General features: G+C 35.2%; 2 protein-coding genes, 1 non-coding gene and 2 pseudogenes across 6 annotated transcripts; 4 read left to right on the forward strand and 1 right to left on the reverse strand.

The window, feature by feature from the left end:
• Positions 1-113: 113 nt before the first annotated feature.
• Positions 114-2,852, forward strand: LOC115963893 (pentatricopeptide repeat-containing protein At1g06143). Of its 4 annotated transcripts, none has more exons than XM_031083124.1 (2): positions 114-2,343; positions 2,572-2,852. In XM_031083124.1, exon 1 carries the CDS (start codon positions 183-185, stop codon positions 1,920-1,922), a length of 1,740 nt encoding a protein of 579 aa, XP_030938984.1. In that variant the 5' UTR covers positions 114-182; the 3' UTR covers positions 1,923-2,343; positions 2,572-2,852. The 4 variants fall into 4 exon arrangements, with proteins under 4 accessions (XP_030938984.1, XP_030938985.1, XP_030938987.1 ...); XM_031083125.1 differs by having other exon boundaries at positions 114-2,298; XM_031083127.1 differs by having other exon boundaries at positions 114-2,216.
• LOC115963895 lies at positions 1,913-8,013 on the forward strand (annotated as a pseudogene).
• A 2,139-nt stretch (positions 8,014-10,152) lies between these two features.
• LOC115966177 lies at positions 10,153-10,239 on the forward strand (annotated as a pseudogene).
• Positions 10,240-10,356: 117 nt separating this feature from the next.
• LOC115966176 lies at positions 10,357-10,447 on the forward strand. The gene has a single exon (XR_004086362.1). It is a non-coding gene; the product is annotated as a small nucleolar RNA Z102/R77 (small nucleolar RNA).
• A 1,691-nt stretch (positions 10,448-12,138) lies between these two features.
• On the reverse strand, positions 12,139-13,613 carry LOC115964752 (pentatricopeptide repeat-containing protein At1g06143-like). Its single transcript, XM_031084006.1, has 2 exons — positions 13,599-13,613; positions 12,139-13,427 (listed from the first exon to the last, which is right to left on the reverse strand). The coding sequence occupies exons 1-2, from the start codon at positions 13,611-13,613 to the stop codon at positions 12,309-12,311; spliced, it is 1,134 nt and encodes a 377-aa protein (XP_030939866.1). The 3' UTR covers positions 12,139-12,308.
• Between the last annotated feature and the right edge of the window lie 2,646 nt (positions 13,614-16,259).

A 16,259-nucleotide genomic window follows, 5' to 3' on the forward strand; every position in this document is an offset into this window, starting at 1 on the left:
AGTTTCTTTGAGGTCTAAAGTTGAGAAGATGTAAGATGATTCTACGCTCATCAAATACAGTTCTGATGAGGAAGATTTCACTGATGGAAAGTGAAAGTTAGAGCTTGCTTGGCTTACAAAAGCCCTTGAACCACTTTTCAACCCAAAAAAAAAAAAAAAAAAAATCAACTAGAGCATTGTCTATGAAGTACATGAAATCCATTACTAACTTTAACCACTTTTCAGTTCCAAAACCACTCCAACACATACTCACTCGGAAACAATCTATACTTGATCAGATAAAGACATGTTCCAACCTAAAGAACTTGGGATCTGTGTTTGCCTCTATGATCAAAACCAATGCAAACCAAGATTGTTTTTTAGTGAACCAATTTATTAGCGCCTGCTCCAACTTTTTGCAAATAGATTATGCAACTTTAGCATTTACCCACGTGGAAAGTCCCAATGTTTTTGTCTACAATGCAATGATAAGGGGCTTTGTTCATTGTTTTCACCCAACTCAAGCTTTGGAATGTTACATACATATGATGAGAGCTGAAGTTATGCCAACAAGTTATACATTTTCATCGTTGATTAAGGCTTGTGCTTCGCTTTCAGCTTTGGGTTTTGGTGAAGCTGTACATTGTCACATTTGGAGAAATGGGTTTGATTCACATTTGTTTGTTCAGACTGCTTTGATTGATTTCTATTCGAATTTTGGCAAAATTGATAGATCAAGAAGGGTGTTTGATGAAATGCCTGAGAGAGATGTTTATGCATGGACCACGATAGTTTCTGGTTATGTCCGTACTGGGGATTTGAGTTCTGCGAAGGAATTGTTTGAGGAGATGCCTGAGAGGAATACTGCTACATGGAACACTATGATTGATGGATATGCAAGAATGGGGAATTTTGATTCTGCGGAGTTGTTATTCAATCAGATGTCTGTAAGGGATATAATCTCATGGACAACCATGATCACTTGCTATTCTCAGCACCAGAAATTTAGAGAAGCATTAGCAATATTTAACGAAATGACGAGTAATGGGATCCATCCAGATGAAGTGACCATGGCAACTGTTATATCAGCTTGTGCCCATCTTGGAGCTCTTGATTTAGGAAAGGAAATTCATCTTTATATATTGCAGAATGGATTTGATGTTGATGTTTATATTGGGTCTGCGCTTATTGACATGTATGCCAAGTGTGGGAGCTTAGATAGGTCACTTTCAGTGTTCTTCAAATTGCGGGAGAAAAACTTGTTTTGTTGGAATTCAGTTATAGACGGGCTTGCAGTTCATGGGTATGCAGATGAAGCGCTAAAGATGTTTAGGGGAATGGAGAGGGAGAAGATCAAACCTAATGGAATTACTTTTATTAGCGTTCTAAGTGCCTGCACTCATGCAGGACTTGTTGAAGAAGGCCGAAGGATGTTTTTGAGCATGACAGATGATTACTCAATCCTTCCTGAAGTTGGACACTATGGATGTATGGTTGATCTATTGAGCAAAGCAGGCTTGCTTAAAGATGCACGAGAGTTGATAAGAAGCATGAAAGTTGAACCAAACAACATTATATGGGGGGCCTTGTTAGGTGGGTGCAAGCTCCACAGAAACTTGGAGATTGCTCAAGTTGCTGTTAAGGAACTGATGGCTTTGGAGCCAAACAACAGTGGCCATTACAATCTTCTGGTTAACATGTATGCTGAAGTGAATAGATGGGGTGAGGTTGGAAAAATCCGGGCAGCCATGAAGAATATAGGAGTGGAAAAGAAATGTCCTGGATCCAGTTGGATTGAAATGGAAAGGAAGATTCATCAGTTTGCAGCATCTGATAAATCTCACCCAGCTTCTAGTGAAATTTACCTATTGCTGGCTGAATTAGGTGGGCAACTGAAGCTAGCTGGCTATGTACCTGAACTAATTTGGGGGGATTTAGCGTGAGCTGCCTACACCTTTGGGGGCATATGTAACATATTATTCTTTGGGGTTCTTTACATGGTCATCCCCGCTCAATTTGTTGGTAAGAATTGACCATAATCATTGGAAAATTTAAAAAGAAGCTGAATGGTTTCTTCACCAACATATAAATAAAAGCAAAGAGAAAAAGATTAAATTACCAACCAGGAAATTTTCTAGAATGTTAGTATGGGTGCGATATTGCAACATGAGAAAATTTTGAAAATTCATAGCATGACACGGCAGATAGGACGCTGTTACAACACGAATACGACACTGGTACGACATCCCAAATAAAGTGTCCGTGCTTCCTATTAGAATGTTAATTGTAGGCAACCAAGGCTACTTTGTAACAAGTGAGGTATTGGAAAACAATACGGGGTGATAATGCTAACAGAAATGCAAAGTAATTTTATTTCCCGCTCATTAGTCATGTTTTAAAGTGGAACTCTAAATTTGGGAAAACATAAAATGTTACCAGAAATGCAAATTCATTTTGTTTTCTACTCAATAGTCATGTTTTAAGGTGGAATTCTAAATTGGGAAAACATTTTCTTGAATTTTAGATTTTTTCTTGTTTATCTGAATGAGAAATTTTTGTTTATCAATATTGCGTGGTTGGTTCTTTTGACAGATTATACTAAAAAATTCCTGAAGGGACAGGGAACTTGTCAGAGTTATGTGTATGGTATTCTTAATCGATTTCAGTGGCAACGGTCGAAAGCAGATAAAGCAGAAGCAGATTTACTAAAAGAAGCTACGGATGCATCTCAAGTTTCTTTGAGGTCTAAAGTTGAGAAGATGGAAGATGATTCTACGCTCAGCAAATACAGTTCTGATGAGGAAGATTTCACTGATGGAAAGTGGAAGTTAGAGCTTGCTTGGCTCACAAAAGCCCTTGAACCAGCTCTGCAATTGTGTAGGTGGGCTCTGCCAACAGGTCTGTTTATTCTAGTTTGTGTTCATCTAATGTGGAAGGTGCTACACTTGGCTTACTGTATGAATCAATCATGGCACTATGATGGAGTCTTTTTGTCTGTGTCAATTTGTCTGACATTGGAACTTTGGAACAAGCATCTAAGAACAGATGACTCAATTCTTAAAACTGAACCACAGTATCTTTAATATTTGTTTTTGGTCTTCCAAAGAAACAGAGGTTGAGTGGTAACTTTTGAATATCCATGTCATCATGTTGGCTGATATAAAATTCAAAATTTGCAGGAGACGAAATTGAAAACAAATCCTTACCCAGTAGTCGATCTGTTTCAGAAATCATTGCAAGCATTCAACGGAGTAAGATTGGGATCGAGGATTGGAGCTTGAGTGACCTTACCATTGGCTTGTAATTTATTTATCTCCGTCAAGTAGCTACAAAACCATTTGAAGATGTTAAGGGTGTTCAGATATCATCAGATTCAATAGTAATTCAGTGTCCTTGTTATTGATGAAATATACGATATGCACACTCAACAAATATTATTTTTCTTACCTTCTGTTTATGTTTTTTGTTTCAGTAATTCAAAGTTCTTATTAGGTAATGATTTCATAATTTAGGTGCATGATCTCATCTACCACCTGGAGTTAGCAAAAGGTTCTTATAAGGATAGTCCTGCAACGCTTGCAAGGAACAGCATGCTTCGAGAAAGCAATGTTTTGAAGTTTGTAAAAATTTCCAGTGTGATGAGGCCTGGATATTATATTGGGATTGATAATTGTAGGAAACTAGTGATTCTTGGAATTCGTGGAACTCTGACTGTCTATGACCTTATCACTGATATCGTTTCTTCAGGTGATGGAGAAGTGACATTTGAAGGTTATTCCACTCACTTTGGCACTGCTGAAGCTGCTCGTTGGTTTCTATTTCATGAGATGGGAACCATTAGGAATTGCTTGGAGAAATAGGAGGTGTTGAAAATTTAACTTTGATCTGTTTTACAGATGTTGTTTTCTTTCAATCCTCCCCACATTCTCCTCCCCCCCCCCCCCCCCCCCTGGTTCCTTCTTTTTTTGGGTACCATTGTAGTGAGCCTAACTCATCAACAGTGATATAGGTTAAGGCTTGTGGGCCATTCTCTCGGAGGTGGCACAGCTTCTTTATTAGCAATAATGCTTCGCAGAAAATCATACATGGAACTTGGATTTAGCCCTTATATTGTTTCTGCTGTTGGATTTGCAACTCCACCTTGTGTTTCCAGAGAACTTGCAGAAAACTGTTCTGATTTTGTTACAACTGTTGTCATGCAGGTAGGTGGATGTAATTGATGGTCTCTCAGTTATGTGTTTGTTGTTTCCATTGTTTAAGTGATCATGCTTATGTCCTCTTATTGCTTCTCATTTTTCCATCTATTCAGGATGATATTGTACCTAGGTTAAGTGCAGCTTCTCTAACAAGGCTGAGGAACGAAATCCTTCAAACTGATTGGTAATCAAAACCTAACCTATTCAAAGCTAATACTACTGTTGTTTTATGGCATGCTAAGTTCAAATACGCACATGAATTAAGGAAGTTTTTTTGAGGATGAGGGCATTCTAGATGCCAAAGAGAAAAAGAGAGAGAAAAAGAGACCATATGAGTTGTGATCTATGGTTTTTTGTTTGTTTGGTATCCATTGGGCTATGCCGTATAAAGTTAGTGAGCTATTAGCTTCTTGGCAAGGCAAGTTCAGTAGACATCGAAATATTGATTTATGGAGGTTTGCGTCGCATTGTTTGTTCTAGTGTTTATTGCGGGAGCAAAATGCTAGATGCTTTGAGCATTGTAAAAGGTCTACTCTTGACATTAAGTCTTTCTTTTTCCATACTCTCCTTAATTGGATTTTAGTTGTGCCATCTTGTTCTTGTTTATCTCTCCTCAATCTTTTTGATCATTTTAATCTAGGTTCTTGATTTGTGCCACTATAGTACTTGGTTGGCTTTTCTTTTTTCTTAATAAAAATTCTTACATTACTTATATATATATATATATATATATTTTTTTTTTAATTGTTTTTTATAATAATTTTAGTAAAATTTTATATTATTTTTATTCAATTTTATTTAAAAATGATATATATATATATATGTGTGTGTGTGTGTGTGTGTGTGTATTATATAATACGTAGGGATCAATTTCTCAAATATTAAAACCTCAAGAAGTTATAAGGAAGAATTGAAACCCTAGGGGTCATTTTGCAATTGATCCAAACCCTAGGTGGTGTTTTTGCATTTTGACCAAATTAAAATTAATAGAAAGAAACTATGACGTTAACATATCTTAATAATTGAAACAAAAGAAAAATCTTAGCACTTAATAAGCACATCCATTTAAGTATATATATCACAATATATGATAAACATGTCATATTTTGAGATGAAAATTGCTCTATAAAAATCTGTATTATACCTTTATATTAAAGTATTAAATGAATAGAGAAACTTGTTTGATGATAGGAATGCATTCTTGTGAAGGATATTCAGCAGCAAATCTTCATGTTCTGTGATGGTCTTAATAAGCTGGCTTGGTCTTCTCCTTGAAGATATATTTAATCGTGGCGACAAACCATAAAAGCTTCACCTCAACATCAATGCCTGGTCTTGAATTGATAATGTGTAAGAGGCATAGGAGAAGATAATGGTGACTGAAGAGAGGAACTGATTCCCATGAACCAATTCCCTAACAAACTCAATGGCTTCCCAATAATAAAATCTGTTAAAAGAAGATCAAACCAAATTAAATCATAATTTGTTTAGTCTTGGGTTTCTTTAGTTTAGTTCAATAGAGACAAGTTATACTTGGTTTCAACTTACATATAACAATTTAGCACAATAACAATAAACACAAAATTAAGAAAATTAATATTATGATGTTGTCATGGAAAACCATCAAGAGCCTTATAGCTAAACCAGCACCGCCTAGTGTTTACAATGGAGATGTCCAAGGTTCAAATTCTCCTTCTCCCATTTTAACTATTAAATTATCATAATAGAAGAAAAAAAATGCTGACGTGGAAAATTGTGAGCTTTCAAAAGCGGGTAATTATTGAATACTCCTGAAGTACCATAAATGCGTGCTCTCCTCTCTCACATAACTCTGGGTCCCACTAATTAAATTTATGATGGGACCCTCAATTCATGTGAGAGGGGGAGTACGCATTTATGGTACTCCCGAAGTATTCAATAATTTTTCTTCAAAAGTTGATATGGCACAAAAAGAATGAGTCAATAAAAAGTATAAGGCTTTCATTTTATATGGATTATAGAGAAGTGTCATTACAAGTCCGTCAATTTCATTTTTAAGGTATCTAATATTATTTTGGGGCAGTGGTTGGTAAACACTGTAAACAGTTATTTACATCGAGGAACTTTTTCCTCCCTTCAAATACAGATCACCAAACATGTGAAGGGCTAGTTATTTTTGTAGCATATAGAAGCTGGTTTCTTCTGTATATTGAAGGTAGCTTCTCTTGTTTCAGACATCACTTTTCCATGCACATGGAAGTTTTTTTTGGTAATGGACTATTTTTCTTTTTCTTATTAAAAAACTTATGGAACTTAATTCTTGCATTTTTGTCAGGATGAGTGTGATTGAGAAGGAAGACTGGAAAAATGTAATAGGTCTGGTTACAAATGCAAAGCAAGTTGTGTCTTCAGTGCAAGATGTAGCTCAAAAGCTTGCTGATTATGCCAAATTCAGGAACAATGACACTTCCTCTGGTAAGCTCTACCTGCTCTGCCCTAAATGTTTGCAGATGTTATTGTGTTAAACCTCTGACAACTATAGCTTTGGATTTTTCCATCTGAATTTTTTTTAATGAGTTTTGGGCCCAAGGGGAAGGGGAAGGGAAAGGGAAGAATTAAACTTGTGACCTCCATTTTATGAAGCATGGTCCCCAGCTTTTTGTACTACCCCTTGAGGTTGCCATATGATGACATAGTGATTATTCATAATTTACAGGTGTTTTATCTTTATGGTTCTTTCTTCAGTTACTTGTGCTTTAAATGTTAAGATGGGTCCTGAATCAGTAAGTCCATTTAATCCGATGTTGGATTTTATCATCCTTTTCTGGGCACTTTTAGAATTGGTGCTGGTTCCTCCCCAACCCACCCCCAAAACTTCTCTTATCTCTCATTTTCCTTTCATTGTGTGTATGCCTGTCTGCCAAACATATCTACCCCACCCCCTCCCTCTTATTTGATTCTTTCTAACTGCCTGAGGGTTGTTCATACGAAGGTTGTTATAGAAGCCGGGTAAGAGAATGAAGTGAACTGTTGTTTGGAGTGCATTTTGATTGTAGAAGTAAAGTTATGGAATTCTCTTTTCAAAGAAGCTATATGCTTCTCATGATAACAAAAATGTAGTGAACAGTTCTCTTTCCATAGGAAGGTTGTTACAGAAGCCGGGTAAGAGAATGAAGTGATTTGTTGTCTGGACTGCATTTTGATTGTAGAAGTAAAGTTATGGAATTCTCTTTTCAAAGAAGCTATCTGCTTCTCATGAAAACAAAAATTTAGTGTTTACTTTAGTTGTAGCAATCCGTGGATTAACATTAATCTATATAGTTAAGCTTATCATGCCATACTTATTAATTTGCCACATTCACCAAAGTTTTGTTTTGGTATTTGAACAGAAAGTTCATTTACAAAGGAGTCAACTACTGCCACTGTATTACCTATTACCTCCAACACAGCAAAAGAGAATGCTGTTGTCATTGAAAAGGAAGGAGCTGTCTCTGCAGTGCCTGAGGAGTCAAACCACAAGTGTGATAGCCATTTATATGCTTTAAGAGATGTACTCAAAGGCTTCCCAGGACCCAAGGACGAAGGTATATTCAGATGAATGGAAGTTTATTGTTTTAGGATGAGTAGTGTTATACAAACATATCATACTACGTTCTCCAAATACACCGGGTTGGATCCAAGATGCAGTCACGTGAAGTCTTTGCCTCTATGTTTGTATGAAAATTTTGTACAAAGAGCTTGTTTGTTGTGTTTTTTTTTTTTTTACTCAGGTAGTCTTGTGGAATGTATTAATAAATGTTATTATCGTTTTCTGTAATTTGACAGATTTTTAGGGGGAAATAACGTCAATCTTTAGTGATTAAGCTTCATCATATGTTTATCTTTTGGTATCAGAATCTCCATTATTAATATGCAGTTTTGTTTTTTAGTCGTAGTTTTTCTCAGAATGACAACTTCAGAGTAGTCAATAATTTCAAATCATTCTGGATGGAGAGTGGAGACCTTAGCTAGTATTGTTGAATAAAATTTGCAATGGCACGTGTACAAATTTCTTCAAGTACTTCATCTAAATTATTCAAACCCTACCCACGAGTGCCTATACATCTTGGTAGAGAATCTAGTAGATCGGGTTAAAATTGAGGCAAATGGAGTATAGCTCATGCTTTAGCCAAGTCAGTTAATTTTGTTGATAGTTATGTTGGTTGTAATAACTCTTTCCTCTAGGATTCTGTTTGGGGTGTTTGGAGAGGAAAGACTATTTTTAAATTAGTTTAATGAAAGTTTGGATAGATAGATAGGCTGCGGAAGCGAATAAGCTTAAAGTAAATAACAGTATATACTTTAACATAAAGATTACAATAAAAGCTTAAAGTAAATATGCTTAAAATAAATATTCTAAAAATATATATATGCTTAAAATAAACACTTACAAGAAGTAATAGTAAATACAAAGTTTTCTTGAGCAGGAATTGGGAAAATGTTACAAGCTTAGGACCTTTAAGAGGTAGGCTATAAACTAAGGGGAAATTTAAAGCTAGTAAAAATTAAGTTCTACTTACAACTTGAAATGGACAACCCTTTTTATAGCAAAAGAAAGCGCTACTTAAACAGTAAATACTGAATGATAAAATTGTTTTTTTTACTATTCACAGTAAATTTTCAATAAATTGACTTAAGCAGTGATGTCAACAAATTTGTTGATTTGTGGCGTTAGCAGTGTGAATTATCCCTTGTGGGGAGTAGAGATAGCAATTGTTACCCAACCCACGGGTACCCAATCCAATAAGTAATAGGGTTGAGTTTGGGTTTTTAAAATAAAACCCGAAGCAGGTACGGGTTTTGGCAATACCCACCCCGAACCAGGACGTGAACCCAACTCGCTTAACTATAATATTGTCGCTGATGCATTAGCAAAAAAACTAAAGAGTTGTATAGGGCTTCAAGTTTGGCTGGAAGTTCTTCCTAATGACATTGCCCCTTTAGTTTGCAGTGATGTTCATTGAATAGTCTTTTTATTGAATAAATGTCCAGGCTCTTGGAAGTCTAGTTTCTTTAATAAAAAAAAAAAAAATGTCTTTATGTCAAGGTCTTTGTGTAATTTTTAATTTGTATTTGAGTAACTCAACTACAAACAAGTTCTTATAATAAACTCAAGGAAGGACTATTATTTGTGGAAAAGTTTAAATGGATACTATTTTTTTAAATTAAAATGATATTGGTATGGTTATGAGTTTTGTAATTCAACTGGACCTCATGATATTTTCAATGGAAACATCCAAAGTACAATTTCGTCATTCTCTATTGTTGTAACTATCGAATTATCAAGTGGGTTCTAGTTAACTTAACCGGTAAAGTTTCTGATAGTTGAATAAGAGATATTTGATTTAATCGCCGTCTACACCAAAAACTGATTGGAGTGTTGGTTTGATGATAAAGAATTTTCATTAAGAGCGGATGACATAGGTCAAAACTCTCTTAAAAAAAACTATGGAATTATCAAATATCAAAATATTAAAAAAAAAAATGATATTTGTGTAATTTAGTGAATATTATATGGGCTTTAAAATATTTTAGGTTCAAAATTGGGTTTGTAGTTGTTGCTGGCCCATATATTCGTAAACAAGTGAAGATGGCTTGAATGATGGGCCCATTCAACATGGCCTCGGCTCAAAGTCTCAGTCTCACAGAGGGCTAACCAGAGCTGAAGTTAAGGGCGTTTATGATATTCGACCACACTCTTGTACCTATAAATAACTCTCTCTTTTGTTTAGGGTATCACTCTCACAGTCACAGGCAATCGTTCGCTGCCTAACAAGTACGCCGTCGTTCTGTTACCCAGTTACTCGCATCCCCTTCTCTCTTATCACTTGGAATTCCCACTGGGATTTCACTTTGCTTAACAACACTGCTTCTTTATGCTTGTCAAAATCCATATCTATTTTACGAGCTGGGTCTTTGTTTCTGAATTTCATGTTAGAAATATGAAGTGGTGAATGGAGAATGAGATGATGAGGAATATGTTTCCCTATTGGTTTGATTGCCGATATGATGGCATCAATCATGTATTAGCTCTAGCTGATCGTTCTCCTTCTCCACACAAATATTATATACAGTTTAATTTTGTTTTCTTTCTATATTTTTATTAAAAAATAAAATGTGGGTTTGGTTGTTTTTTTTTTTTTTAAGATTTTAGGAGTTGGGAGAATGAAATGATGACTGAGACATATTTGTTTCCCTATTGGTTTGATTGCCGTCATGATGGCACAATTTGTATTAGCTCTACCTGATCATTCTGTTCATGGTACAGTCTTCTCGTTTTTCCTAGCTTTTATATGTAGCAATGAGAACTTAATTCTTTAAAATGCAAAGGGCAGGAAGAAGAACGTGCCTAGAGAATGCAAGCGACATGCAATGTGTTGTTCTTGTCATTTTGTTTTGTAATGCATTGAAATCCATTTGTGAAAGAACAGTGATTGTTTTCTCCAATATATAATTTATGGCTATAACGGTCGTTATCAATTTTTCTGAAAACAATTGAATTATTAATTATCAATATTATATGAAAATTCTGCTATGAATATATGGTTGATGAAAGATGCTTTCTTCACTTACCCATCCGTAAGTGACTTTTATTATATTTAGACTCTTCTCCTATCGCACACTGCCTAAACAAGGTCTTTGACTCCATGTATAACTCCACTGAAGCTGGCTCTAGAAAATTTTAGGTAGGGATTGTACCAGTCTAACAGAGAACCAAAATTTGACCGAATGGAGATGGGAACAGCTTGGAGGGTGTGCTCAATGCTAAGACTGTAATTGTCAAAATTTGTATTAATTTTTCATTTCTTGGCAAGTGTCCCAGTTTTTCAGTTGTGGATTGGTGGCTGTTTGGATTAATGTTTGATTGAAATATTATCTTGAAAAAATCAACCTTGCTTTATTTTATTGATTGGAATTGGAATTGGAATATGTTATTAGAGGGAATTGCCTTATATTTGAATTCAATAATCACCACTTTTACCCTAGAACCTCTCAAATAATAATTCTTAAATTCATTTGGTGCACCGTGTGCATGAACTTACTAGAGGCGACTAATTAGTAATGACAACAATGTTTGTTCTATTAGTTTCACCGACAGAAACATAAGGATATGTCCTCGGCCTCATCTGAGGAATTTTTTTTAACTGGTACTAAACAACCTAAATTCATATTTGTTATGCATGAATTAGGTTCACAGTGAGAAGAGACGACATCCTGATCTGGATTATTCTGTCTATAAATTAAGATGAGGGGAAATAGCCTTTATGTGATGAGACAATATCGCTAAAGACAAAGTTTAGCTACAATATTGGTTTTGGTCTAAGGTTACAACTTTATTTAATATCTTTTTATTGAAAGTGAATTTTGAAAAATTCACGTTTGAATTTTACATCTTCTTCTTATATCCTCTGTTACAATTTTTTTAGAAAAGTAAAGATCAATAATTATATCATCATTAAATTATTTAAATTGTAACTTTTTATAGTTTAAAATGATGTAAACAAAATATAAGATTATAAATCATATTGTAAATAATATCCGATTGATACAAAACTTGACATGTGTATTAAAACTTAAGATATTGATCTTGATGTGAAGTTCAATTTGAATTAATACACAAAAAGATGTTGATCCTGATGTGAAGTTTGATTTGAATTAATAACAAGTATATGTTTATCTATAACAAAACAGTGCTGCTTCGTTCAAAACCTGCAAGATCAGTTGTCCCTTGTAAAAGCTCTGGTATGATTTTAGTCTAGAAGAGTCCATATAATTGAGCAAATGATGCAGGTGCCTGGAGTTCAATTGTCTATGGGTGTCCTGCATGTCAAACCCCAAAAACCATACGCTGACTTGATCATATATTCATATCTGTTCATATCAGATTAGCGTTAGATTGTATCAATTGAGAATGTTTTTGGAGAAAATTTCCTGGTTGGTAATTTAATCTTTTTCTCTTCGCTTTTGTTTATATGTTGGCAAAGAAACCATTCAGCTTCTTTTTATATTTTCGAATGATTATGGTCAATTCTTACCAACAAATTGAGCGGGGGTGACTATGTAAAGAACCCCAAAGAATAATATGTTACATATGCCCCAAAAGGTGTAAGCAGCTCACGCTAAATCCCTCCAAATTAGTTCAGGTACATAGCCAGCTAGCTTCAGTTGCCCACCTAATTCAGCCAGCAATAGGTAAATTTCACTAGAAGCTAGGTGAGATTTATCAGTTGCTGCAAACTGATGAATCTTCCTTTCCATTTCAATCCAACTGGATCCAGGACATTTCATTTCCACTCCTATATTCTTCATGGCTGCCCGGATTTTTCCAACCTCACCCCATCTATTCACTTCAGCATACATGTTAACCAGAAGATTGTAATGGCCACTGTTGTTTGGCTCCAAAGCCATCAATTCCTTAACAGCAACTTGAGCAATCTCCAAGTTTTTGTGGAGCTTGCACCCACCTAACAAGGCCTCCCATATAATGTTGTTTGGTTCAACTTTCATGCTTCTTATCAACTCTAGTGCATCTTTAAGCAAGCCTGCTTTGCTCAATAGATCAACCATACATCCATAGTGTCCAACTTCAGGAAGGATTGAGTAATCATCTGTCATGCACAAAAACATCCTTCGGCCTTCTTCAACAAGTCCTGTATGAGTGCAGGCACTTAGAACACTAATAAAAGTAATTCCATTAGGTTTGATCTTCTCCCTCTCCATTCCCCTAAACATCTTTAGCGCTTCATCTGCATACCCATGAACTGCAAGCCCGTCTATAACTGAATTCCAACAAAACAAGTTTTTCTCCCGCAACTTGAAGAACACTGAAAGTGACCTATCTAAGCTCCCACACTTGGCATACATATCAATAAGCGCAGACCCAATATAAACATCAACATCAAATCCATTCTGCAATATATAAAGATGAATTTCCTTTCCTAAATCAAGGGCTCCAAGATGGGCACAAGCTGATATCAAAGTTGCCATGGTCACTTCCTCAGGATGAATCCCATTACTCGTCATTTCATTAAATATAGGTAATGCTTCTCTAAATTTCTGGTGCTGAGAATAGCAAGTGATCATGGTTGTCCATGAGATTATATCCCTTACAGACATCTGATTGAATAACAACTCTGCAGAATCGAAATTCCCCATTCTTGCATATCCATCAATCATAGTGTTCCATGTAGCAGTATTCCTCTCAGGCATCTCCTCAACTAGAGGAATAATCAACTAGAGGCTAGAGCAGAAAGAGAAACAAATCAACATTCATCAACGCTTTTCTCAAGCTTTATCTCGTCTTCTTCCTACTCTATCTCACGTTCTAGCTTTGTCTCATCTTCTTCTAGCTCTGTCTCACGTTTGCCTCTCTAGCTTCTTTTCTTCCAATCCAACCACAAGAACCAGGTCTAGGGCCATTGCACTATTTAAGAAAAATACACTCTTTTGAGCTATTAGTCTTATGGACTTTATTAAAAGAATAAAGCAAGAAAACACAAAATGAAATAATGAATTAAAAGCTCTTTTACTTTTAGGGAGACCAACCACACTACTTTTGAAGTTGTTAAGGGCAATAATCTTACAACCACACTATAAGGGAAAACCACCACACTACAATCAGTGATAAGTACTATGGCAAACCTTATATAGTTGAGCGCAACCCCCGAATTTATGACCCAGATGATGCTTTCCTGGACTTGTTATTAAAATTAATCACGCCATAGAAAGAAAGAGCTGGGAAGAAAAATGCTTTTATTTTTAATTGTTTGTGAAAATGGTGTTTTTGTCTTTAAGCAGTGTCTCACCTAAGCAAAAATCATGTGCAGGTCATGTATTATTAATTTTTGTCTAGCTTAACAATTTAACTAAGGTTGGAGTGCAAAGTGTAATAGGGGTCATAGTTTAAGGTGTAAAGCATGCATTTGAATAATTTATGGTGTAAAGTGCAATCTAATGTATAATTTAGGGTGGTAAAGTGTAATTTTCCCAAAATTTTTGAATTTAGGCCTATCAGTTTCTATAATCTGGTGTATAAATTGATCGCTAAAGTGCTAGCTAATAGGCTGAAAAAGTTGCTGGCTTTTGTTGTTTTTGAAAATCAAAGTGCTTTCCAAGCAAGGAGGGTTATTACAAATAATATTTTGATGCTCTTCGAAACTCTAGATTATATGAAGCACCAACAATATGGGAAATCAGGTTTTATGACCCTTAAACGTGATATGAATAAGGCATATGATAGAGTGGAATGGTTTTTTATGGAGATTTTGTTGAAAAAAATGGGATTTCATGACAAATGGGTAGCATTGACGATGGAGTGTATGATTGCTGTCTCTTACTCTATTCTTATAAATGGTGAACCTTCTGATATTATTCGTTCTAGTTGAGGTATTAGACAGGGGGACTTTTCCCTTATCTTTTTCTCATTTGTACTAAGGGACTTCATGGTTTGAATAACTAAGCTTCTACTTTGGGCCATATTAGAGGCATCTCCATTTGCAAAAGTGGTCCTAAACTAAACCATTTATTTTTTGTAAATGATAGCCTATTGTTTTGCAGAGCGTCAGTCCAGGAGTGTTATTACATTCAAGGTTTACTTAAACCTATGAGGAAGCTTTGGGGCAGCAACTAAATAGAGACAAAACAACAATTTTTTTCAACAAAGCTACTTCTACAAAGGTTCTAGAGGATATTATTCAAATATTGGGAGTGTCGGAGATCAAACAATGAAAAATATTTGAGCCTTCCTTCTTTTATAGGTAGCAAGAAAAAAGCCAGCTTTATGTACATAAAGGAAAGAGCTTGATCAAACACTTTGCAAGCTATTCTGACTTATTCGATGAACTGTTTCAAGTTACCCCAAACACTTTGCCATGAACTAGAGATTATGATATGTAAATTAGTGGGGCCAAAGAGTTGAGAGGAAAATTCACTAGATTAAATGGAGTAATTGTGTCAACTGTAGACACCGCATTTTATACCCCTTACGACTTGGGCCCTCATTCCTCAATGATACCGAAATTCTAAGGCTCAATGTTGGTTTAAAGCCCAATCAAATTACAAATTAACTAGAGAGGTGTTAAAATGGAAAATATAACTTTTTATGAGTAAATAAATCTATTTTTGAAAAATAAAAAGCCAAGAAAACACTTGGCCTGCATACGCAGGCAAGGACCTATATACGTAGGTTTGATGCATGCGTATGCAGGCACGAACCTGTACACATAGCTAGGCAAGTTTTCTACATTAAAGACTGAGGTTTGGAATTAAAATCTTACATTGTCTGGGAGCCATTCCAAACTCCCATTTTTTAACTATATAAAGCCTTATACGGTATATTTCAAAAACACACAGAAAATCCTAAGGGAAAATCTAAAATTCATTAGAATTAGTGAATCAAAGAGAGAGTTTTTCACAAAACATCTTCAAGTCAAATTTTTTTTTTTTTTTTGATTGGGACATTTTAACGTCTTGATCCTCGAGTTTTGAAGTTTATTAATCATTTTGTTTCATTGTGAATAGATTGATTGAAGGAAATGGTCGAAATCAAGCTTGAAAAGCTTCTTGTTTGAGGTATTAAACTCTAAACTCTTTTCTTTCATTTCTACTTTAATCTTGTTTTTAATCTTGTTTCCTTGCTTTGTTTATGTTTAGCTTAGTTTTAGTTAGTCTTTATATTTTAAAGCATGTTAGATTGTTAATTTCTTCATTTTAAGTTTCTGATCTATTTTTCTGTTTTCTGTTCTTGGTTAGGGTTCCTAAGCAAGTCTGCGTATGCATGCTTTCTACATGTGCAAGTAGGCTTGAAGTATGCATACGCATACAATTGGCTTGCATACACAGCCCTATGTATGCGCACGCATTCTCGTGCCTAGAACCCCTAATTTAGGTTTTTAGCTTCTGTTTCTTTGTTTCTTTTACACCATTTGCCTCTGTTTGGTTCCTTTTGATACTTTTTAAGTCTCTATTCCTCTGTTTGAATTGTTTGTTTTCCTTTGACATGCTAGATTAGGGTTTTCTTTTCTTTTCTTACTTTGATGCCATAAACATGCATTCATGTCCATTCAT

Source organism: Quercus lobata, chromosome 10 (genome assembly GCF_001633185.2).
Source record: "Quercus lobata isolate SW786 chromosome 10, ValleyOak3.0 Primary Assembly, whole genome shotgun sequence".
NCBI lineage: Eukaryota > Viridiplantae > Streptophyta > Magnoliopsida > Fagales > Fagaceae > Quercus > Quercus lobata.

What these genes read in the sequence shown, in the direction of transcription:
- LOC115963893 (XM_031083124.1), top strand. Translation starts at nt 183, where the DNA reads ATGAAGTACATGAAATCCATTACTAACTTTAACCACTTTTCAGTTCCA.